The sequence below is a fragment of the Tachyglossus aculeatus genome, chromosome X4 (assembly GCF_015852505.1).
Source record: "Tachyglossus aculeatus isolate mTacAcu1 chromosome X4, mTacAcu1.pri, whole genome shotgun sequence".
In the NCBI taxonomy this organism is placed as follows: domain Eukaryota; kingdom Metazoa; phylum Chordata; class Mammalia; order Monotremata; family Tachyglossidae; genus Tachyglossus; species Tachyglossus aculeatus.
The window spans coordinates 55,835,429-55,861,416 of record NC_052098.1 but is presented as its reverse complement, the minus strand read 5'-3'; the positions used below and the strand labels follow the sequence as shown (position 1 = coordinate 55,861,416).

Below are 25,988 nucleotides of genomic sequence, written 5' to 3'. Positions count from 1 at the left end.
CTGTGTCCAAACTGATTAACTTGTATGTACCCCAGCACTTAGTACAGTGTCTGTTACAAAGGAGTACCCGAGCATTTATGTCACATAAATGCACTTATTGCCAGAGATCCCAAAAGACATCTTCTGTAACCAATCTAATATTGGAAAAGAGTCCAGAAATGCAATTAAACTAGCCCATTTTGCTAAGACATGACCAAACGGACGTAACTTTTAAACGAGAATATGACATTTTGCTGAAGAAAATCCTTACTTTTGCCTCCCCCAAATTATTAGTTCCTTATGACAATGAGCAAGAAAAGATTGAAAAAAAGCCCCCAAAAAACTAAGGCTAGTGTTTGTTTTGGGAAGTACTGTTTAGTAATATTAAAACTTCAATTTTCTTTATATGTATTCTTTTATTTATAAAGTAAAACGTTGCCACATTGCTAATATTTCTAGTATCAGGCTGCAAATATGGATCTCTACATTTCGCAACTACATGCTTCAGAACTTGCAACTCATTAAATAATGGCAATTTCAATATTTGTCTGTAGTCATCTATTTGGGTAAAGAAAATTCTGATAAAACAAGATGTATTCTACTTTCCATGTATTATCTTCTTCATAAGCCTTGTCTCCAGGTTGGAACAGCTCTATTTGGGGGTGGGGAGGGGGGAGAGAAACAAAGTGGTTACAAACATGTTGGAAAAGACTATAAAAATAACTTAATATATTTTTTTTTACCTGTGTGGGATAGTCATAAGTGGTCCCTCATTAACTGGTCTTTTCTCTTTGACTTTTTCTTCCCATCCTTTGGTGAGTCTGTGCAACCTAGATGGATCCCTGCTAACATTAACTTCAACCTGTCAATAGGATTTAATTCCTCATTACTGGTTAAATTACGAATTCAAATTTGAACAAGATATTAGTTAATCCCATAGGTTGGAGGGGAAAGCGCCAGAAAGAATCATAATATTGACTAAATATGAACAAAACCACAAGACACAACCCCGTCCCTCTGTTCCAAAAATGGAAATCTTTCATTCTGAACACAGGGGTGAGGCTTTGAGGGGTGTGGTCTCCAGGAATTACTAGGTGAGGGTCATGGGTCACGCTGAACCAGGTGATCTGGTGGGAGCATGTCTTTTTCTCTGATGTTGTCACATCATGGCTAGAGCTGAAGACATGCTCCCTCCAGGAGGCAGTTTAGCGATGATCCCATTTTGTGGTGCACTCTGTTAATTTCACCTCAAGGTCTTGCTTCTCCTCCTGCCACCCCTTCTCTGTCCCATATAGTGACCTGTAGTGCCATTACTAGGAGACCAAGGAGGGCTTCCCAACAATCACAGAGTTCTCGGGTGCTGGTCCCCATGGAAGGTCAGAAGACTCCCTGGCTCTCCATGGCCAGTCGCCATGGACTAAATCCATTTATTAAAAGAGATATTAATATACACTATTTACGGGATACTCTGAAACCGTGGTTATGCCAGAAAGCAGTGAAAGAGCCAGGAACAGAGAAAGGAGCACCATGCTTTGTCCACTACACGAAGATCCCTCTAAATGAGGAGGAGTTGGGGAACTATAAAGTAGTTAAGACAACCAGAAAAACGGAGGTGGTTGATTGGAGGAGGAAAAAAAAGCTTACTATTGAGAGTCATCTTTCAAACTAAGGAATAAAAATCCAGAGTCCTGGGGAACAAAAGTTAGGCTTATGGGTGATGAACTCCATGGCAGTTTATGATTTGCAGTTTATTTTTATGCTGCCAGAGAGGAAGGGGAAGGGAGCTAGCGGATTGATTTGGCTGCAAGGCTCAGGCACTGGAACATTACAGAATTAGCAATCTCCTCTGTAAGTTTCTCTTTCTTCCCTCGAGTTAACCCATCTACTAACGGGACATTCTTTTAGGTACTGAAAGTTAATTCAATGGTTCCTGAGAAAATGTTACCTTCTGTCTCAATTTTGAAAGTCTTCTTTCTCTTTCTGCCTTTTCCTCTTCTTTTGCTTGTTTGACTAACATTTTAAATTCATGTTTATGTAGATCCTGAAACACAAGCCCCAAATGGAAAATGAGAAAGCATATTCAAAAGACAAAGTAAATTGCACAGTTTGTTCCCAAGGATGAACAATGGCTTCAGGTCCTTAAATGTTAATATTTAATTGCATGTCAGGACTACAGCCCATTGTTTCTAACTAGCCAGACTCTAGAACTGAGTGTAGGTATATTAGGAAGTGCATTAACTCTTTAAATCCTCTCAAGTCCCATCTAAATTACAGTCACTAACAAAAATAGCATACTACAAATTGAAATCCCTTTAAGATGGACACAGGGCAGTCTGGTATAGTGTTTCTCCAACGTGGTCACCATGGCTGCAAATAGCCACCAGAGGATTTCTACCTAGTCTCGAAAGACCGAGATAAAGACAGAAAGTCTGATATCGACACATTCATTCATTCATTCATTCATCCAATCGTGTTTATTGAGCATTTACTGTGTACGGAGCACTATACTAAGTTCTTAGAAATTACAATACAGCAATAAGGATAGAGAATCCCTGCCCACAACACGCTTACAGTTATTTCATCAGCTATGAACATCTCACAGGTTTCTGCGAGTGTCTCATGATTTGTCTCATTTTTACAAGTTTTAGTTGCCAAAATGTTGCCCGAGACCATTTTCTTGGAGAGCCAGCCACTGGACTGGGGCCTGCTCTTCTTGTCCCAATTTCCACACTCTAGTATTAATATCGCAACTACTGTGGGCAGAACACTGTGATATTTATCATATTTACTGAGCACTTATTCTGTGCAGAGCACTGTACTTAATGATGGGAACGTATCAATCAACTGTATTTATTGAGTGCTTACTGTGTGCAGGACACTGTACTAAGCACTTGGGAGAATACAACACAACAGACACATTCCCTGCCCACAACAAGTTTACAGTCTAGAGGAGGAGACAGACATTAATATAAATAAATTACAGATATGGACATAAGTGCTTTGGGGTTGGGGTGAGGAATAAAGGGAACAAGTCAGGGTGACATAGAAGAGAGTGGGAAAAGAGGAATTGAGGGCTTAGTCAGGGAAGCCTTCTTGGAGGAGATTGCTTTCAATAAGGCTTTGAAGGGGGGAGAGTAATTGTCTGTCGGATGTGAAGAGGGAGGGGGTTCCATACCAGAGGTAGGATGTGAGCGAGAGGTCGGTGGCGAGATGGACAAGATCAAGGGACAGTGAGTAGGTTGGCATTAGAGAGCGTAGTGTGTGGGCTGGATTGTAGTACGAGAGTAGCGAGGTTAGGTAGGAGGGGGCAAAGTGATCAGGTGCTCTAAGGCCGATGGTAAGGAGTTTCTGTTTGATGTGGAGGTGGATGGGCAAACACTAGAGGTTCTTGAGGAGTGGGGAAACATGGACTGAACATGTCTGTAGAAAAATGATCTGGGAGGCAGAATGAAGTATGGACTGGAGAGGGGAGAGACAGGAAGCAGGGAGGTCAAGTTGGGATAGGGTAAGAGCTATCATTTATAAGTGATAAGTACAATATAACAGAGCTGGTAGACACATTCCCTGCCCACAACGTACTAAATGTTGGGAACTTACTGGTCCTCCTGGCTCCAATTCTCCCCTCCTTAATTTATTGTACACTCACTTGTCCAGATGACCCTCCTAAAATGCTGCTCAGACACACCACCCCACACCTCCTCCAAAACCTCCACTGGCTACCCCATTCTTTCCGCACCATGCAAAAACCATGACCACCCACTGGATTCAAAGCCCTCTATCAGCTCTCTCCTTCCCCTTCCACTCTTTTCTCCCACTATATTCCAGTTTACATAATTTGCTCCTCCCAAGAAAACCTCCTAGCTGCATTTCCCACTTAACTCTCAGTCTCTAGTCCATTGCCCATTCCCTTCTCCCTTCTCCCTAACATATGCCAAATAAACATTCCTCCTTTTCTTCAAAGCCCTCCTAAAGACCACTTCCTACAGAAGGCATTCCTCATCTAATCCTCACAGCCCTGGTCAGGTCTTTCTGTCTGCCATTCAACACATTTGCATCTTGGCTTATTCATTCCATTTATTCACTTTTTGCTTACTTTTCTTGCTAACTTCCGTTTTAACTTCCGTTTCTGTGTGTGCATGTGTGTGTTTGTGTCTGCCTGGCCCCCCACTACACTTTAAACTCTCCAAGGGCAGGGACCATGTCTTCTACTTTTGTTGTATGCTCCCAAGTAAATAGTACAGTGCTCTGTACAGACTAGGCACTCAGTAAGTACTGATGATCATGACAATGCTACAGAAGTAGAAGACATATTCCCTGCCCTCAAAGAGCTTCATCTTCTTCCTAATCCTCCAGCCTTCTAGAAACAAATGTGCTATAGGTTGCAATCGTCTCCAACTATAAATTGCAGTTCCTGTTCACTAAGTGCTTCTCCAGAGGCCTGCAAACATTAATTCAGCTTTCAATGTATCAAATGCACTTTTGCACAAGGCAGCTGCTGACAAGGAAAGAGGATCTGTCCCACTTATCCCTCTAGACTCTAAGCTTCTTATGGGCAGGGAACGCGTCTGCCAACTACGTTGTACTGTTTCCCCAAAGCACTTAATTCATTTTAATCTTCCACCTCAGGGGATGAGCAGCAGCAGTGCAACATTACACTGTTACTGTTTGTTCTAGCCAACTCCATACAGGTTAGAAAAAGTGGAGATTTTACAATGGGCAAAGGAGAACCTCACACATCAATTTCTTAGCCAACTGCCCCCACTTTCCCACAGCAAACCCCACAATAACATTTTTTTGTGAAATCGCTCAGAGCTACAGTTACTCACTCTCTCTTGAAACTTGGAAATTTCATCTACGGATGATTTTCTCCTTGCTTCTTTTTCAGACTTCTTCCTCATCTCCTTCTCGTGTCTCAGAAATTCCTCTTGCTTCTTCTTTTCAGTATACTTTTCAAGGAGTTGTTTTACTTGAAGCTGGGACTGCCTATCTTTCTGCTGCTTTCTCTTGTGCTTCTCCTCTTCTTTAAACTGAAGGTCATGTTTCATAGCCATTTCCACCATTTTTTGTCTTTTCCAAGCTTCAACTGCCATTTTTTGCTTTTCTCTCGCTTCCTCTTTTTGTTTCTGAACTAATTCTTGCTGAGTCTTATCTATCTTAAGTACCTTCTTGGGTTTTAAGATTTCTTCTCTTTTTAGCTGCTTCTCAGCTTTCCACTTCTGAATAGACTACAGTGTGAGGGAAGGAGAAAGCATCTCATTTGTTGTGGATAATGAGTTTCAAGAGGTCACACACTCTTAAAACTAGACAAATAATTCTTGTCCTGCCTCTCCACCAGGACCCTTCAGAGTTTTGCTGGTGGGGGTTGGGTTAAGATTTTCATTCAAAATATTTTTTTTACAGACCCTATTTTTCCGTAACCTTTGAGAAAGGGGAACATAATTTCAGAACTGAATCAAAAGTGGGTGTGCTCTTTGGACACCCTTCCCTCCACAAATGTACTCATTCCTAATCTCCCATACTTACTCATTAGGATGTACCATATTCCATTTAGCCACAGCCTACATCCCCTCATATACATGCTTTGCCAGGCATGCTGCGTAATGTGATGACATCACAAGTTGAGCCAGATGAACGCAAGGGCAAAAATAAAAAGAGGATAGAGGGCAGGCCACCTCTGGCCTCCCACCTGTCCCCCTCTAGACAGTGAGTTTGTAGTGGGCTTGTTGTATCTGTTTGTTGTTATACTGTACTCTCTCAAGCGCACAGTACAGTGCTTTGCACACAACAAGCACTCAATAAATATGACTGAATGAATGGAAGAATGAATGTTCAACAGGGGACAGAAATCTCCTAGGAAGGGGTTATTCTTCCTCAAGTCTTCCTCTCTACAACCTGAGCGGCTCTTTCCACTCCCTGGTTGGAGCATCAGCCCACAATTTGGGTCTTACAAGGGCTAGACAGTTGGTCTGCCCCCTTCCACTTGCACCTAAGAGCTCTCTCCTCTTCTTCCCTGATTGCCCTCTCCCCCAGATCCTGAAAGGAAGGACAGATAGGCAGAGGGAGTGAATGAGGAGGCTGTTCCTTCCTTTGCACTGCCCCCCCTCCCCAACACACACCAAAAAATGCATGATTAACAGGTTTAAGGCTTAGGAAGGGGTGGGTGTTGGGGAACAGCAATGGGCTTGATACCTGAGCAGAGTGGATGACAAAATGGAGACTGAGAGACTGGGCTGAACCAGACCACACCGGGAAGGCACCATCCAGCACCACCCTGAACTCCTTACATTACCTCCAGCCCATCTCCCCTCCGCCATCAATGCTTCATCCTCACAAGTCACCCCAGAGAGTAGACCCCTCCTTCAGTGTGACATTTCCACCCGGAGTCATATCAGGCTGGCTGCAGGAGCAGAGAGTAGTCCAGTGTACCTGTGCTACCCTTGGCCGCCAACCTGAGCTGGCGTCTTGCGTTTCCTCTCTTACGTCATCGTGAAGTATGGTGTGGCCCTGGTGAAGTGAGGCTCGGTGCCTCCCAATGATGCACACCAGAAAGCCTGTTATGCCTCTCATTTTTGAAATCGAAACCCTGTTCTGATGTTTTCTGGTTTACTTCTACCACTGCACCAATCCCAATCTTAATTTCCCTTCAAGAGACTTCTTCAATTCCTCCAGCTTCCCACATCTCACAGGTACAGATTTTCTTTTTTTTTTCACAGTATTTGTTAAGTGCTGTGTGCCAAGCACTGAAGGGTAGATACAAGACAATCAGATTTGACATAGTCCCTGTCCCACATGGGGCTTACAGTCTTAATTCCCATTTTACAGATGAAGGAAATGAGGTGCAGAGAAGTGAAGTGACTTGCCCAAAGTCACATGGCAGACAAGTGGCAGAGCTGGAATTAGGACCCAGGTCCTTCTGACTGCCATGCCTATGCTTTATCCTCTAGGCTACACTACTTCATAGGAGAACAGACCTCTAACCTGATGTCAGGTCAAGAATCAAAAGAGAGGCATTTCAATAGCTTTTCTACAAAGCACCATACTGAAATGAAAACTGTAATCTTTGGGAGTTGAAGCCAGAGAACTTCAACTACTAGTAAGAGCTTTGTTTTTATTTCTTTTTAATAGTATTTGTTGAGCACTTATTAAGTGTCAAGCACTGTCCTAAACACTGGAGTAGATGCCAGCTAATCAAGTCGGATACAGTGGAACTCACAGTTTAAGTAGGAAGGGGAACAGGTATTGAATCCCCATTTTGCAGTGGAGGGAACTGAGGCACAGAGAAGTGAAGTGACTTGCCCAAGGTCACACAGCAAGCAAGTGGTGGAGCCAGGATTAGAACCCAGACCCTCTGGCTCCCAGGGCCATGCTTTATCCACTAGGCTGCACTGCTTCCCTACGAAGTTATTTGTCTCCTTTCTGGCTGGCTTCCAGTGGGGCTTTACAAGAGTCCTCTATGTGATGATGCAACATCTCTTGTGTAACACCTCTTGTGCAGATAGTCTTAAATATCTGGCAAAACTGACTAACCAGTGCCATCCACCTCCGAGGATTCCAGGGAACCAGCGTGCCTTAGTGAGAAGCAACGTGGCCTGGGAGTCAGAAGGACCTGGGTTCTAATCCCGGCTCTGCCACTTGTCTGCTGTGTGACCTTGGGCAAATCACTTCACTTCTCTGGGCCTCAGTTCCCTCATCAGAAAAATGGGGATTAAGACTGTGAGCTCTATGTGGGACAGGGACTGTGTCCAACCCAGTTGGCTTGTATCCAGCCCAACACTTAGAACAGTGCCTGGCACATAGTGAGCGCTCAACAAATCTCAGCTCCACCACTTATCAGCTGTGTGACCTTGGGCAAATCACTTAACTTCTCTGGGCCTCAGTTCCCTCATTTGTAAAATGGGGATTAAGTCTGTGAGCCCCACATGGGACAACCTGATTACCTTGTATCTACCCCAGTGCTTAGAACAGTGCTTGGCAAATAGTAAGCGCTTAATACCATCACTATTATTATTATTATTATTATAAATACCACAATTTTCTTTACTAATAAAGTTTTCATACAGTACTGGATGGCCCTCACAAATTCTCTAACATAAAAATGTTTAGTTGCCACCAGACACTGGTTTGGTACTGTCCAACCTGCACCCAAATATCAAAGCACCTGAATACCAAATGAAACAAGCACTCATTTTGGAGTGCCTCCAACCCATTAAAAGGATTCCCCCCACACCCTCTATAACATCTATTGTGAATTTGGGCTGATTGCTACTTGGACCCTACTTGATGTTTACAGTCTCCTGAAGCTGTCATATTTTGTAGGTGTGTAAAGCATTCACTGTGGCGAGTCCCATTTTTAAAATGCACTCCGTTCTACCAAAATGCATGTTTTCTCTATTTTACCTCTTTTTTACTTCTTTCCAACAGCAGATATTCTTGATACCAAGTCTCATGCTGTTGAACATCTTCTCTGGTCTTTCCTGGGAGATACTCAAGGACCTCTTCTATGTAGGATGTTTTTCTTCGATGTTTGGTTTTCACTTTCATAAAAGTCTGATGATCATCAACATCCCATCCCCCTTGTCGGCCGCCTGTATGCTGGAGGAATTTTTCAAACTTCACCACTTCTTTGGGCAGATTATTCTGCATCCCTTTATCAATGGAAACTTTGCTCGATGGCCCTCTCAAAGCTTTCCCTGCTCCTGAATTATCCAATGACCACATCTCAATTTTTCTGTTTAAAACATTGAGCTCCTTAGTAAGTGTTTTCTCCTCCCTAATAAGATCTTCATATCTAAAAGAAAGAATGAGAATTTTTGAAGACAAATCTCTGTCACCTCTCCAAATATGAAGTTACCTTGGGTCTCTCCAGAAACTTTAACTCAAATGAAAGTTTATGGCTGTAAAGGCTCACCACTAATCAATCAATCGCATTTATTGAGCGCTTACTGTGTGCAGAGCACTGTACTAAGCGCTTAATGCCTCTAAGGGTTTGGGGCAGGGAGCAGAATGGGAAAGAAGGTATCTAAAATATACTCCTTCCCTCCCCTCCTACGCCATCAGAGAAGTAGCTGCTGCTCAACCCGTGTAGCTCCCTGCAGCATACTCCAAATCCAAAAATGACAATCAGGATGGCTGAGATCTGATAAGAGGGTAAATCACAAAGCTCCTATATTCTGTCATGTTCAGATACCAGCCTATTGTGTCTCTGCACTTTTTCTTAAAAAAATGGAAAAAAAAAACCTAGAAAAGGGCCTGGAGGACAGCAACAGAAATGATTAAAGGGATGGAAAATAAGGCCTTACATTTCAGGCGGAAGAGGAGAAGGATAAGGGCTGGCCAGGATTCTGAAGTTTTTTTTTTTTTAAATAAGAAATTGGATGATGCCCTCAGAGAATCAAGCGGGGGAAAGTAGGGGAAAAATTCAAGTAGCAGATATTTTGATTGGCCATGAGGAAGAATTTCTTGATCCTTGAGTGATCAAACACTGGAAAGGGCCACTAAGGCAGGTTTTGAAGTCTCCATCCCTGAAGATTTTTAAGAAGACACCCATCTGACCTGGATCATTTAATCACTGAGCTGCCTAAAGGACCGGAGAACCTACCAAGATCCCTCTCAATTCTACAATTCCCTTTGTGAGGGAATATCAATCAATCAATCAATCCATGGCATTTACTTAGTGCTTACTATGTGCAGAGAACTGTACTAAGCACTTGGGAGAGTTTGATACAACAGAATTGGCATGCAAGTTCCCTGCCTATAACAGGCTTACAGTTTAGCGCACAAAGTGTATAAAAAACATACCTCAGTCGCTGCTTTTCTTTGAAAGCATCTATTGCATTTTCAGTGTCTGTCATCATTATTTTGATCTTTTCAACAACTGTAAATAAGTAGAAAAGAGTTATCCCTTGCCTGGATTTCAATCACACTAATATAAGAGATGCTAACATCTGTCTTTATTTATTTATTGATATTCCTTACATTGAACAATGAGAGCATTCGTTGTATTCAATTAATGGTATTTATTGAGCTCTTACTGTGTGCAGAGCACCGTACTAAGCACTTGTGAGAATACAATATAACAGAGTCGGTAGGTATGCTCCCTGCCCACAACAAGCTTGCAGCAGACACTAATATAAATAAATTATGATTGTGTACATAAATCCTGTGGGGTTCAGGGAGGTTGAGAAGAAAGGGTGCAAGTGAAGGATGCAGAAGGGAGTGGGAGAAGAGGAAATGAGGGCTTAGTATCTTTGAATTAAACTGTTTAAAGAACAAAATATCTATCTTCCGTAACTTTTTGTCATTCACCCCACTGCCAAAGAAGATGAGCTTTTGTTGAATTGATCAAATATAAGAAATTAGAGCCCTCTAGTGGGAAGATCTCAAAAGTGTGTTAGTCTAGAGAGTACGTTAAATATTCACTCTTCCTAAGGGCATTCATGTTTAATAATGATGGTATTTGTAAAGCGCTTACTATGTGCCAAGCACTGTTACTCACATTTGGGTGTAGGTGTTACATCTTTTAGCCGATTTTGAATGTTAACTACACTGATGTGTATTGTGGCCAATTGTTTGAGCAGTGAAGTTCCTAAGAGAGAAAAGACAGTAAATTCAATCACAAAACCCGCTAAAATTGAGTACTTTTTAAACAGTGGCCCACTGGTCACCCCAAATGGCCCAACTCAATCTGCCGCTTATCCCCTTTGACCGGGTGCCCCTATGTTGTCTTTGCCCAGCCCAGCCCAACTCAATCAATCAATCAATCGTATTTATTGAGCACTTACTGTGTGCAGAGCACTGTACTAAGCGCTTGGGAAGTACAAGTTGGCAACATATAGAGACAGTCCCTACCCAACAGTGGGCTCACAGTCTAAAAGCTCCCCAGGGCCTGACTCCCATGATGGTTTGAAGAGTTTTCATTCCCACTGGTGTCGTCTTTACTTCTGGGTAGGGCATCTGACCACCTGGGATTACCCCTCTAAGAGATGGGCATTCAAACCGAGGGGAAGATCGTCCTGGTGGTACACCTCCTGTCTCTCCAGCTGGAAAATCAAGCTTTATCCTGGGATGGGGATCTGCTAGGAACCAGTTAAAATCGATTTTTGAGCTCATCAACTGGGCCATAAAAAGCCTATGAAGCAGATAAGGAGATGGCACAACAGAAGATACAACTTCCTACTGCCACGTCTCCAAATGATTAGATGAGGTCTCCTCTAACTGTTGGCTGTGTAGAATACATGTCCAGTTTTTTTTGTCATCATTTTTTAGTTTTTAAACGGTATTTGTTAAGTGCTTACTATGTGCCAGGCACTGTATTAAGCACTGGGGTAGCTACAATCTAATAGGGATGGACACAGTCATTGCCCCACATGGGGCTACCCCCATTTTACAGATGAGGCAACAGACACAGAGAAGTGAAGTGATTTGCCTAAGATCACACAGTAGATAACTGGCAGAGCTGGAATTAGAACCCAGGTCCTCTGACTCCCAAGCCCATGCTCTATCCACGAGGCCACGCTGCTTCTCTGTTTCAATATCTGACTTAGTTACTGAGCTCCCCCATGCAGACATCTCATTGAGAATTGAGTAAAGATGTCAAATGGCCCCTCGGTGACACACCTTCTCCAGAGAGCTATGACTGCCAGGCTGCTTCAGGGGCTGCATTTCTGGGTACCCCCTCCTCCTGCCCCCATGTCTGAACTCATGCTTTGGTCACTAAAGTACAGAAATGAGTATCAGGATCCCCAATAATCCAAAGGATTTAATGTGCCTCCAAAAATACCCAGTTTATTCCTGAATGAGGCCCAACGCCCAGGGAAGAAAGGTGACAGTAAACACACCAGAGTACAAGACAAGCTTAATGAGTCCAGAAACATCACTTACTTTCTAGTTCCCTGCTGTTAGTCAATTTCCTGTTGAACTTGGCCATCACACTATGCTCAATCCTGAAGTTCTTCCTATTGCTGCAGAAATGGCTATTTAGATCTTTTTCTATATTATCAATTCTGAAAGAAAAGAAACCCATGTCAGGAGTATGATTTTGAGGTCATTTTCATTTCAATTTTGGTTTTAATTATGAATCAATCACCATTGCCACTAAATTACAATACTCTAAAATTTTTAATTATTACAGTGGATGTTTTTGAAGGATAATGATTATTGGATATAGTTCTTAGTTTCACCAATCAATAGGGCATCCAAGATATTCAAAGAGTTTCATATCACATGAATGGCTATGTAAATTTAGCATTCTACTACCAATTTTCAAATCATTGAGTAAATAACAAAAAGAAAAATGAAATGTATTTATAATGGCTGGTCATTCCATTGATAGAATGTAGTTCACCTAAAAACCCCCACCTATTTCTTAGTCATGGACTCACTTTCAACAACTGAATGGGCAGCACAAATAATCTCTACTATTCCACAATTTAAACCATACACCCCACATTAGCTCATTCCTTGTTTTTTTTTTACTAATCTACATGATTTCAATTGCTAACTTGAGGAAAAATGAGGTGGAAATCCTCCTGTTCCAAAAAAAAGTGTTTTATTTAGCTTCAAGTAATTTGTAACCAACATTGAAGCAAAGATCTCTGATGACAATGACGAAAGCAAAATGCTTTATCTTGTCAGTGGGGCTTATCTGAGAATTGGAGCTATATTGGTTGGTTAGCAATAAAAAAAGTTATACAAGTTTTGCATACATTACTCATAACAGTGCTTTGTTATCCCAACAACACTTTAATGTAAGTATGGCTTCAGTACTTATTTCAGTAGTGCTTCTTTCAACTGCTTCAAAACTTGTAAAAACTACATCTCCTTCAAGAGGTCTTTCCCTGCCTCCCTTCCCTGTCTCCTATGCACTTGGGTCTGTACCTCTTAAGTACCTTGATATTCACCCATCTGTAATTGATTTTAATGCCTGTCTCCCCCTCTAGTCTGGTAAGCTCCTTGTGGGCAGAGATCCGGTCTACCTACTCTACTGTGGGGTACTCTCCCAAGTGCTTACTACAGTGCCCTGTGCTCAATATCATTGATTGATTTAGAAAATAAATAATCCTTTGCCAATTCATCATTCAACTTGCGTTCTTATCGTACCCTTTCAAAGGAAGACTGAGCCCCTGACCTTCTAAGAAGTAAGTCGCGAAAGAGCATTTTTCTTCATTAATTATCCTAAGTGAGCATAAAAGATTGTGTTCTATTATTTAACAGCTTCCACAATTCCTTTGGCGTGGGGTGAGGGGGAAGGAGGAGGGTGGAGAGAGCTTGGCAGGCCCCATGTTGTCATCCTGAAATAACTTTCTATTGCATTCAGAAAAGTCACTTTTCTCTTTGGAGAGTTTCTAACCCAGAAATGGAAGGAAAGGTGAGTGTCACAACACACTCCTTTGCAAACTCATTCCCAGCTCAAATCTACCATTCCCAGACACTTTTCTCTCCAGTCTCCCCCCCAAAATTCACTCTATTTTAACCTCTCTCTCTCTCTCTCTCTCTCTCTCTCTCTCTCTCTCTCTCTCTCTCTCTCTCTCTCTCTCTCTCTCTCTCTCTCTCTCTCTCTCTCTCTCTCTCTCTCTCTCTCTCTCTCTCTCTCTCTCTCTCTCTCTCTCTCTCTCTCTCCTGAACCCTGAGAGCAGCGGCATGTCGATAGTTGATAAATTTGGGCCTTTCAATTTTGCGGATACAGGGAATAGGGATTTAAGATAATAAAGCTGTGCAATTGTAATAATGAAGCTTCAGTTTCTTAAGGTCACAAAACATCAGAATTTTATAATTGGGAAATTAATGTTTTATTTGAAGCAATTCCAGTTAAGGAGCTGCAATGAGAAGTAATTGAATAAGCAATCATTAATGTAACTGTAAGGGAATTCAGAGATAGAACAGAATGCACCTGCCAATCAAGCAGTCTATTAGACAGTGATCAGTTTCACCTTGCCTTCCTCTCCCAGATGATGTCATTCTGTGCCCTCTTCTTTGATTTCCTCCTACTCGACCTTCTTCTATTAAGATAAAGACTTCCCAGCTAAACTAGTACTAAGGCAATTTAATATATTTATTCATCATACTTTATCCTTTTCTTAGTAAGTAACCTTTAAAAAAATCAACCCAGTGGGTCAGTTGAAAAGTTACTTTTTAACTTACAGAATTTTTAGTTTTTCTGCCCTTCTTATAGATTCAATCTTTTCAGCCTTTTTGAAACGGGAAGCAGAAGGTTGAAACTGAAATGATTGACCTTCATCTGTAGTACCAAAATGGTGGTCATCCTGCAAAGCAAGAATCTGTTATTAAAAATGCTCAGCCTACATTTCTAAAAAAACCACACCCATCAACAGCCTTACACTTGGCACCAATGCAAATTATTTCTATATCTAAGGAAATTCAATGTGAAGAAGCCAAAAAATTATATTAAGACTTTACATTTCTACCAAATATTTTCTTGATCAAATGACTTTATTTTGCATGAACTGCAATCTCAAGTGACACCTTATATGAACTGTGACACTAAATTTATTTTATAATGTTCTCATGTTTTTACAATGCATTTTGGAGAGAACGTTGTGAGTGAATTAGGGAATGTTCTTCCGACAACCCGTGTTTACCTGGATCAAACAAAATGTGATGTTGGAATAAACAGCTGTGCACAATAAACACGGCATCAGGGAGACATGACTACTATGATGAACATTTTCCTATACATGAGGTCTGCCTGGAACATAATATGCCCGCATTATAGAAGAACTGAGTGTACTGTGATATCTGTATCCTTTAATTGTTCAAAAGAATCATGATGTTAATACATCTTTAAAACCCTTTCCAGGGAACATACTTTACAAACCAGAACATAGAAGTTTGCTCAAAGGCCACCCAGAAGCAGGGCCTATCACCTATCTAATCAAACTCCAATTCTATCCAAAGCTGATTAACAAAGATAATGATATTCTTGTATATGATGAGAAGTAGATAAAAAAACCCCCAAACAATAGCTGGAAAAACATCAAATGAAGTTGTGCTTGGTGGATACCGTCCCATGAGGTATGAGGTATTTATAGAGTGCTAGACGCTTGGGAGAGTGCAACACAACAGTATAACAGACATACTCCCTGTCCACAACTGAGCATACAGTGTAGAGAAAGAATGTATTCTGGAATTTCACAATTCAGAGTTGAAGAAGGAGCCAGAAGAGGCACTAAAATAGGGGAGGAGGAGGTGGTCTATAGCAAGGTGAATTTGTCTTCCACTAAAGCAATCAATCACACTGATTGAGCAGTTATTGTGTATAGAGCATGCAGAGCATTGCACTAAATGCTTGGTAGAGGACAATAAAACTAAGTTGGTAGACACATTTCCTGCCCACAAGGAATTTACAGTCCGGAGGGGGAACCAGACATTAAAATAAATTACAGATATATTCCTAAGTGCTGTGTGAGGGTGAATAAAGGGTGCAAAACCAACTGCAGAAACTCCTGTTTTTCCTTCCCATGGGGCTTGGGGTTACTCCTTTAGGCTGGGGCCTCCCCCATAGTATTTTTCTGGGACCCCGGAGGATCGCTCCACCCAAAGTGGGTGGAGGAAGGAAGGGTATGAGGAGGAAACCTTTGACTGCCATACTTTGTCTTTCTACCTCCCAGAGGCCCTGAATAATAATGATTATGGTATTTGTTAAGCACTTACTATATACTAAGGCATTGTACTAAGCGCTGGGGTGGATACAAACAAATCAGGTTGGACACAGTTCCTGTCCCACGTGGGGCTCACAGTCTCAATCCCCATTTTACAGATGAGATAACTGAGGCCCAGAGAAGTGAAGGGCCCATTGCTTAGAACAATGCTTGGCACAAAGAAAGCGTTTAACAAATACCAACATCATCATCATCACTTAAGGTCACACAGCGGACAAGTGGCAGAGCTGGGATTAGAATAATAATAATAATTGTATTTGTTAAGCGCTTACTAAGTGCCAGGCACTGTACTACATACTGGGGTGGATAGAAACAAGTCAGGTTGGACACAGTCCCTGTCCCACGTGGGGTTCACAGTCTCAGCCCCCATTTTACAGATGAGATCACTGAGGCCCAGAGAAGTGAAGTGACTTGCCCGAGGTCACAAAGCAGACAGGTGGCATAGCCGAGATTAGAATCAGACCAGGGACCTTGAGAGGGGGAGGTAAAGGGGAAGTAAGGTCGTTGTGGGCAGGGAATGTGCCTGTTTATTTCCCAATAATAATAATAATGATGGTATTTCTTAAGCGCTTACTATGTGCCAAGCAGTGTTCTAAGCTCTGGGGTGGATACAAGGTAATCAAGTTGCCCTATGTGGGGCTCACAGTCTTCATCCCCATTTTCCAGATGAAGGAACTGGGGCACAGAGAAGCGATTTGCCCAAAGTCACACAGCTGACAAGTGGCGGAGGCGGGATTAGAACCCACAACCTCTGAATCCCAAGCCCGGGCTCTTTCCACTAAGCCACGTTGCTTCCCTTCTTCTCCCAAGCGCTTAGTCCAGTGCTCTAAGCGCTCAATAAAGACGGTTGAATGAATGAAGGGGCAGGACAGAACGTCCCCTGACAGAGGAGTAAACTGTTACTGACAGGAGAGAGAAGGAGGGAAGAGAGGAAGGAAGAGAGAGAGAGTTTAGGACAGATCCCTTCTGGTGGGAGCTAGAAAGGACTGACTTCCTTGTACCTGCTGGACCCTAGGCAGGGCCATGAGGGCGGCTGCAGCCTCGCCGACGGTTCCCGCGAGGCGCCCCCCCGCCCAGCGACGCTACGGCCGTTGCTAAGCAACCATCTTTCAACAATCAAATCTTTATTGCTCCTCAAAACCGGAGATAATGGACTGCTCTCGCTGCTTGTTAGTCCTTTTTTTCTGAATGGGATTTGTTAATAATAGTAATGATGGTATTTGTTAAGCGCTTACTATATGCTAAGCACTGTTTTAAGCACTGGGGTAGGTACAAGGTACAAGGTCATGGGTTCTAATCCTGGCTCCGCCACTTTGCTGTGTGACTTTGGGCAAGTCACTTCACTTCTCTGCGCCTGTTCCCTCATCTGTAAAATGGGGATTAAGACTGTGAGACAACCTGATCACCTTGTAACCTCCCCAGCACTTAGAACAGTGTTTGGCACATAGCAAACGCTTAACTAATGCTACTATCATTATTATCAGGTTGTCCCACGTGGGGCTCACAGTCTTCATCCCCATTTTCCAGATGAGGGACCTGAGGCCCAGAGAAGCGATTTGCCCAAAGTCTCACAGCTGACGAGTGGCAAAGGCGGAATTAGAACCTACAACCTCTCACTCCCAAGCCCGTGTTCTTTCCACTAGGCCATGCTGCTTCTTGTTCATTCATTCATTCAATCGTATTGAGCGCTTACTGTGTGCAGAGCACTATACTAAGCACTTGTTAAGCATTTATTATGTGCCAGGCACTGTACTAAGCGCTGCAGTAGATCCATGCAATCAGGTTGGACAGTCCCTGTCCCACGTGGGTCTCACAGTCTTAATCCCCATTTTACAGATGAGGTAACTGAGGCACAGAGAAATGAAGTGACTTCCCTAAGGTCACATAACAGACAAGTGGCAAAGCCGGGATTAAAACCCATGACTTTCGAGCCCCACTAGCACTTCTGCTTTCAGGCTGAGATCCGTGGCCACAGATGTGGCTAACAGCTGTCATGTAAACTTGTGGGGTGGTTGTAACATGAACCATGCCTGTACTAACTGCATTTATATCATTAAAACACATTAACGAAATGTATTAATCAAGTATTCTCCTTATGTTCTTGTCTGCTGGAGTCACATGTTCTGAAGTGACATGATCCCACCTGTTCAAGATGACAAATGAAGCTTCCTATGGAGGAATCTATATCAAAGAAACTATAATTAAAAGTTAGTGGTCCATGGAACATGTGCTAGCCTAATTTATCTCCAGCTTATGAGAAAAATACAATAGCATGTTAGGAATTTGCACTATTTCGAAAATACGACTCTGTGATTGGGTAGTAACTGTTCAATTTTAGAACACAAACAGGGAAGTATTTGATATTAACACTTGTTAATGTGTTTTAATGATATAAATGCAGTTATTTAATCTTATCTGCTCAAAACAAATCAAACTGTTGTACTACATGAACTCTTATAGTCACCCCGGGGGAATAAGTTAAGCACTCTTAGGAAGTCTCCAGTCCCTCCCTCCTCCTCCTGCCCGCTTTTCAACTCTTTTCAACTCTCCCATCTTTCCCAGCAGTATCTCAAGAGAAGATCTGACTTCTCTCCCCCACCCCTCACCCCCAACGATCTGGCCTCCTACTTCATTAATAAAATTAAATCCATTAGGTCTGACCTCCCCAAAGTCACTACCTCCCCCTTCTCCAACCCCCCGGCTCTCAACACTTTCTGCTACTCTCCCATCCTTCCCAGCAGTATCCTCAGAGGAGGATACTCCGCACATCCACCTAACTAGCTCTCTTCCTCCCTTCAAGGCCCTACTGAGAGCTCACCTCCTCCTGGAGGCCTTCCCAGACTGAGCCCCTCCTTCCTCTCCCCCTCCTCCCCCCTCCATCCCCCCGCCTTACCTCCTTCCCTTCCTCACAGCACCTGTATATATGTATATATGTTTGAACGTATTTATTACTCTATTTATTTATTTTCCTTGTACATATCTATTCTATTTATTTTATTTTGTTAATATGTTTTGTTTTGTTCTCTGTCTCCCCCTTCTAGACTGTGAGCCCACTGTTCGGTAGGGACCATCTCTATGTGTTGCCAACTTGTACTTCCGAAGCGCTTAGTACAGTGCTCTGCACACAGTAAGCGCTCAATAAATACGATTGATTGATTGATTCTCTCAAAATCCACCCTCTCCACCTGTGCCTCCAACCCCATCCCTTTGCACCTTCCAACCTGATTAACTCATATCTATTACCCCAGTGTTAAGAACAGTGCCTGGCACTTAGTAAGAGCTTAATAAATACCATTCACAAAAATACAACTCTTCATGGATTGTCACCTTTCAAAGCTATGGACACTTATGGAAAGCTAGGGGATCTAGTATTGCTTGCTTCCAATTAACTCTCTAGACTGTAAGCACTTAGTGAGCAGGGAATGTGGTTACCAACTCTGCTGTACTGTACTCTCCCAAGTGCTTAGTACAGTGCTTAGTACATAGTAAGCGCTCAGTAAACACCATTGATTGAATGATCGATTAATTAACATCACCTTCGTCCTCACACACCTGGGCCTAGTTTCTCCCCTCTGGGGGAGCCTGAATTTGGACCATCAGAACTGAAACCCGATTTTTCATTTCAGAACACATTTTTCTGGAAGCCACCACAGTCTACCCCCACCTCCATCCATCTAGTGAAAAGGCAGCTTTCCAATCAAATACACCAGAAGTAGTTGACGGATTTCTTTTGTTTCCCTTGCAAAATAGAACTCATCTATTCAAAGAGCAACTTTGTTATTTCCAGAGATTGCACAGACTGGTGCTTTCTCCAGCTGTGGTATACAAAAATAACCACAGATACCAACCCTGTGCCCTGGATCAAAGATGTTTTATTGCCAAATTGTTGTTTGAAAGAACATTTTCCTGCTGTATTATTGGTTTTCAGTTTTATGACAGCAATTGTGTTTGATTCTTTGGGTTTGTGATTTTAATGCGTAGTTTTGAATGGGAATGAGCACGCAGTGGGAAATGTTTCAACACCTGAAAATAGTCATTAGTGCAAATTAAAGAGAATTGTCTTTAAGGATTGTTACCAGGAATTGCCTGAAAAGGTGACTATTCCTCTGTGTCCGTACTGCCAGTGTAAAAATCTTCAAATTTTCTTTGTGTGGAGGTAAAGAAACCGGTTGCCCCCTACCCATTGTGTTGTGCTATGGCTCTTCTGCTTTACCTCCTGAAAGACAGTATGGTTGGTATCACAGAGATGGTGGGGTTATTGGGCCTAGATTTTCTAGACAATAAGCTTATTGTGGGCAGGGAACACATCTCCCAGCACTATCTTGTACTCTCCCAAGCACTTAGTACAGTTTTCTGCACATAGTAATTGCTCAATAAATATGACTGACTGATTAATAGATCCTCCCTCTTATTCACACCCTCCCCCATCACATTTGACAGGCCACAGCAATCCCCATCTTCAAAGTCCTTGTGAACTCACATCTTCTCCAGTGTGGCCTAGTGGACAGACCACGGGCCTGGGAGTCAGAGGACCTGGGTTCTGATTCTGACCCTGCCAGTTGTTTGCCATGTGTGACTTTCAGCAAGTCACTCAGCTTCTCTGGGCCTCAGTTTCCTCATCTGTAAAATGGGCATTCAGTAGCTGTTCTCCTTCCTACTTAGACTGAGAGCCCTATGTGTGGACAGGGACTTTGTCCCACTAGATTATTTTGTAGTTACCCCAGTGCTTAGGGCATAGTAGGCACTAAACAAATGCCCCAATTATTATTAAGGTCCTGAATCCCATACCTCACTAGGGACAAGGGCTGTATAAGGGCAGGGCAAAGCTAAGGCTGTGATAAAAATACATTACAGCTATGTACATAAGTGTTGTGGGGCTGAGGGAGAGGTGAATGAAAGGTGCAAATCCACTCCCCTCTGTGTCACCCTTGCACTTGGATTTGCACCATTTATCCACCCCTCCTACAGCCCCAACAGCACTTCTGAACATATCTGTATTTTATTTATTTATATTAATGTCTGTCTCCCCCTCTAGACCTAGGGCAGAGACTGTGTCTACCAACTCTGCTACATTGTGTTCTCCCAAGCGCGTAGTACAGTGTTCTGCACACAGTAAGCGCTCAATAAATACGATTGATGATAATAAATACGATTGAATTAATGAATGATGAGTCTCTGTACCGTGATTACTGGTACTATAAAAGTGCTAAATAGGGGAAAATAGAAAAAAAAATCCTTCCATTGGCTAGGATAAAGAATAATGTTCCCTTAGCTCTGTGAGGGGAACTGTGAGCTCTGTAAAGCCGGAATCTTGAAAATTACATCACTGCCTCTAGGAGGTAAATGGAAAGATAGACCCTCTTCTCTGATTGAAAAAGAAACAGAAGATCTGTTAGGGGCACTGAATTAAAATCACTTTGCTTTTGTTTTCTTAACCCACTAGTAGTAGTAGTAGTAGTACTACTACTACTACTACTGGTATCTGTTAAGTGCTTTCTATGTACCAGGCACTGTACTAAGCACTGGGGTGGATAATAATAATAGCATTTATTAAGTGCTTACTATGTGCAAAGCACTGTTCTAAGCGCTGGGGAGGTTACAAGGTGATCAGGTTGTCCCACGTGGGGCTCACAGTCTTAATCCCCATTTTACAGATGAGGTAACTGAGGCACAGAGAAGTTAAGAAGTTAACAGAGAAGTGAAGTGACTTGCCCAAAGTCACACAGCTGACAAGTGGCGGAGGCAGGATTTGAACCCATGACCTCTGACTCCAAAGCCCGTGCTCTTTCCACTTAGCCATCGGCTTGGAGATATTCCCTGCCCCACGTGGGGCTCACAATCTCATCCCTACCTCTCTCCCATGCCAAATGAACCATGCCCTACTGGGAATGAAAAGCAAAGTCCTGATCCATTTCTGATAGAGGAATTCTTATTTCAGTGACATACACAATCCAGGCCATAGAAAACCAAGAGGAACTTGTTTCGGACGCCTGCAAACCTTCTTTCTGGTCACCAGGTGTCATCAGTTCATTAGCAACAGCCCCAAAGCCACGTTTGATTCTTCTGAGGAAGAAAATAATAATAATAATGACATTTATTAAGCGCTTACTATGTGCAAAGCACTGTTCTAAGCGCTGGGGAGGTTACAAGGTGATCAGGTTGTCTCACGGGGGCTCACAGCCTTAATCCCCATTTTACAGTTGAGGTAACTGAGGCACAGAGAAGTGAAGTGACTTGCCCAAAGTCACACAGCTGACAAGTGGCAGAGCCGGGATTTGAACCCATGACCTCTGACTCCAAAGCCCGGGCTCTTTCCACTGAGCCATGCTGCTTCTCTACTGATTGACTGATTGATTACTTGTAGCTCCGGGACAGATGTCTGTGTGTAAACAAAACGTTTTCCCTTCAACTATATGTTTGCAGTATTACCATCATCATCATCAATGAATAAAGTGACCCACTGTATTTTGTTCCGGGTTGGTTTGGGCTGCTTTCCCTCAGCCCTCCTCTTTCTCTCTCTCTCTATCTCTCTCTCTGCCTCTGTCTCTGTCTCTGACTCCATCTCTCTCTTTTGTTCTCTCTCTCTCTCTCTAAACACAACCTTTTACAGTTATTTTTGTCTTATTGGGTATATAAATAAAATGAACAGGTAGGAAAAGTGTTAGAAACCAGACGGAATTTCCCAGACTTCCTTTTTTATTGCTATAGAGGAATTCTCACTTAATCCATTTTTATTACCATGACCCCACCCTCAGTTTCTTGAATACTTTAGGGCCTCTTTGCCACTTCCTTCTACAGGTTTCCCAGAAAACACAGCATTTCTCAGGGAAGTCCTTGATTTATCCAAATATCTTCAAATAGATTGCTAACAAAAAAAAAGAATAAATTTAGCCGGGATGAAGCTGACAACATGGCTAACTGAAAGTAGCACTTGGATTCACTTTGTCAATAAGTTAGTCTCCTGTAGTTTTCTAATTTTCCCCACCACTGCATTTTATGATTATCTAGGGTACCTCTCTCCGTTTGGGTTGACTTCCTTTACTGTATTGGACTTCAAAGGAAGGGAATTTGGAGAAAACTAGAATCCTATATATTTATTTTTTTAATGGTATTTTTAAATTGCTTACTATGTGATAGGCACTGTATTAAGTGCTGGGGTAGATACCAGCTAATCAGGTTGGACACAGTCCATGTCCTACATGGGGCTCACGGTCTTAATCCCCACTTTACAGTTGACGTAGCTGAGGCCCAGAGAAGTGCAGTGACTTACCCAAGGTCACCCAGCAGACAAGTGGAAAGCACTAGGCCCTGCTGCTTCTCGATAGAGGAGATATCAGATATTAAACTAAGAACAGATTTTTCAGCAAGGGAAGATCTGGGGAGCCATATGTTTTTCTTTGCCTCACTGGGGAAACTGAATAAGGGTAGAGTAAAGTGACCAGACAGGCTGCTACTGGGGAAGATGACCAGATGTCCCATGTTAGGTGGTGGTTAATGCTTTTGGCAGTTCTGTCCCAACACTCAAAAGCCCTAAAATGGGACCCATTAAAGGCCTTGCTTTAGGTTGCGGGGGGCTTGGTGGTACCTCAAACCTAATGTGGGTAATGCAACTGTAGAGGGACCGGCTGAAGGTTAATCTATGTGTTTTAAAGTGTAGTTTAGAGCAGTAAAATTTCTTCTGTCTTATAAAAAGACTCCCTTTCTCACTAAACAATCCAGATTAATAGTAGTAGCAGTAGTGATATTATTAATTAAGCACTTTCTGTGTGTGTGTATGTAGAGTACTGTCCTAAGCGTTGGGAAATAATACACAGATAGGAATTGGACCCTCATGGAGCTCACAATTTAAGTGGCCATTTCCTTGCCTTTGATAGCATTATGCTGAGAACTCTTGTACAGTTTGTAATCAGTAGGTACTTGCAAATCTGCTGCTTTTCTGAACTCTTTTAAATACCACATTGTTTGGACTGTGCCCTTGTCAAAATGCATTACACTATAATTGTGGTATTTTTTAAAGCACTTACTATATGAAGAAGCAGCTTACTTAGAGAAGCTTACTTAGAGAAGCAGCATGGCTCAGTGGAAAGAGCCCAGTCAGAGGTTGTGAGTTCAAATCCTGCCTCTGCCAATTGTCAGCTGTGTGACTTTGGGCAAGTCACTTAACTTCTCTGGGCCTCAGTTCCCTCCTCTGTAAAATGGGGATTAAGACTGTGAGCCTCCTATGGGACAACGTGATCACCTTGTAACCTCCGCAGCAGTTAGAACAGTGCTTGGCACATAGTAAGCACTTAGTAAATGCCATTATATTATTACGTGCCAAGCGCTGGGGTTGATACAAGATAATTGGGTCCCACATGGGGCTCACAGTCTAAGTAGGAGGGAGAACACATATTGATTCCCCATTTTGCAGCTGAGGAAACTGAGGTACAGACCAAGTGAAGTGATTTGCCCAAGGTCACATAGTAGACAAGTGGTGGAGACTGGTTTAGAACAGGTCCTTTGAGTAAGGTTTCTATGGACCATAATGTGGCCATATTTTATTTCTGATTCGCTTATGTGTGGGCCTAGGCCTGACCGTTCCCCTGAGTGTGGATGTCTCAGATGGTATGCTTGTGAGTAAATCATTTTCCACTGGAAAAAAAATGAGGGAGAAATGTGGCTGGTCAGTTAAGCCTTCTAGGGGATAATATCTGTCTACCTCTGGGCTAATGTTTCTGAAATGTGTAAATTGTAAGATCCATACTATTCCCTTAAGCAATCTAGAACGTTGGGATGGGACTCACCTCTTAAAAGGTCAGTTGCAGGCCTAAAGGAGAGGGAAACCCACTGGTATAGGCATAGTTTTCAAGCAGTTAGTTACCTAGTTTGAAAAAGGATGGGAAAGAAGCAAATAGAAGCAGCATGGTCCAACGGTTAGAGCACAGGCCTCAGAGTCAGAAGGACCTGAGTTATAATCCCAGCTCTGCCACTTGTCTGTTGTGTGCCTCTGGGTGAGTTACTTGACTTCTCTGGGCCTCAGGTAACACATCTCTAAAATGAGGATTAAGACTGTGAGACTCATCTGGGCCTTGTATCTACCCCAATGCTCAGTAGAGTGCCTGGCACATAATAAGGGCTTAACAAATACCATACAAAAAAAAAAGGCAGAATACCTCACGTGTGACTGGGCCTTTAGAAAGTAGATGCATTGCACCTGCTGAACAACTACTGATTCAGGAATGAGATCAAAGGGATGAAAGCAGGTGAGAGCTTAAAAGACCAAGGAAGCAGCGTCATGAGGATTTTATCAGTGGAGCTGAGAAGACCTTGCAGAGAGAGGTAAGTGAAGAGTCAAAACATAGACTTTTAAGTCAGAAAAATGTAGATGCAGGGATTGGTTTAAACATTTAATCAATCAATGGTACTTACTGAGTGTTTTTTGTGTGCAAAGCACTGTACAAGGGGCTAGGGAGAGTATCATGCAATAGAGCTGCTAGACGTGATCCCTGACCACAAGGAGTTTACAGTTCAGTGGATTGTAATTGTGGATTACTTTGGGCCAGATTTCTTTTATTTGCTCTAGACTTCTTAATGATGCATTCCTACTGTTTTTGCTTGTCTTTGAACACTGATGATGGTTTATGATTGGATTTGAAACCTGACATGAGTGATGTTGAAGAAAACATAACGGACTCTGTGTTGTATCTTAAGAGGGTATGTCAGAGACAAGTTTATTTCTCTAGTGATAGTACGAGCAGTGGTTGACAGGTGGAATTTCAACTCAGTTCCAAGAGTTTCTTTATATACAGTTGGTAGAGTATCCAAGTTTGGCATGTGATTGAAGAACACAAGATAAATTATTTAAGACAAGCAGCAGTAAGTTTCTACTTGGGGTAATTGCTCAGCTGTGCCTGATTTTCACAGTTACACATGTCAGATGAGCAAATACCACTGATTATCCAATCAGGTGTCCTGACCTTAAGGAACAGTTCTATCCTGACTGAAGACATTGATGTACCATTCTCCCAGGTAAGGCAGACAACTGGACAGGGCAGACAAAAGAGGAGAGAATACGTGATGTGCTCGCTTTAAGTAAATGGGGCCTAGGCCAGACAAAATGGAGTCTAGACATAAAGGTCCATCACGTTCCGTCTCTTGGTTCTCTACCACTCATAGGCATTCTAGTCACCTGAGTTACTTTTGTTCAGTTTATAAAGATAGTAAGGAGTCAATCAAGTGGGCCTAGAGGTAAAACTCTTCAGGGGGATTGGTCTGAAGAATACAAAGCCTGGACCACTTTGCTTTCATAGTAGCTATTCATCCTGTTTTCAGAAGGTCTGTCCTATCTGTAGG

The 25,988-nt window shown here is 42.5% G+C and overlaps 1 protein-coding gene across 1 annotated transcript; it reads right to left on the bottom strand.

Moving 5' to 3' along the window:
• Window positions 1-396: 396 nt before the first annotated feature.
• CCDC112 (coiled-coil domain containing 112) lies at window positions 397-16,720 on the bottom strand. The gene is made up of 10 exons (XM_038769984.1): window positions 16,658-16,720; window positions 14,119-14,240; window positions 11,860-11,981; window positions 10,475-10,564; window positions 9,778-9,853; window positions 8,377-8,767; window positions 4,806-5,204; window positions 1,925-2,020; window positions 723-841; window positions 397-631 (listed from the first exon to the last, which is right to left on the bottom strand). Exons 1-10 carry the CDS (start codon window positions 16,679-16,681, stop codon window positions 601-603), a joined length of 1,470 nt encoding a protein of 489 aa, XP_038625912.1. The 5' UTR covers window positions 16,682-16,720; the 3' UTR covers window positions 397-600.
• Between the last annotated feature and the right edge of the window lie 9,268 nt (window positions 16,721-25,988).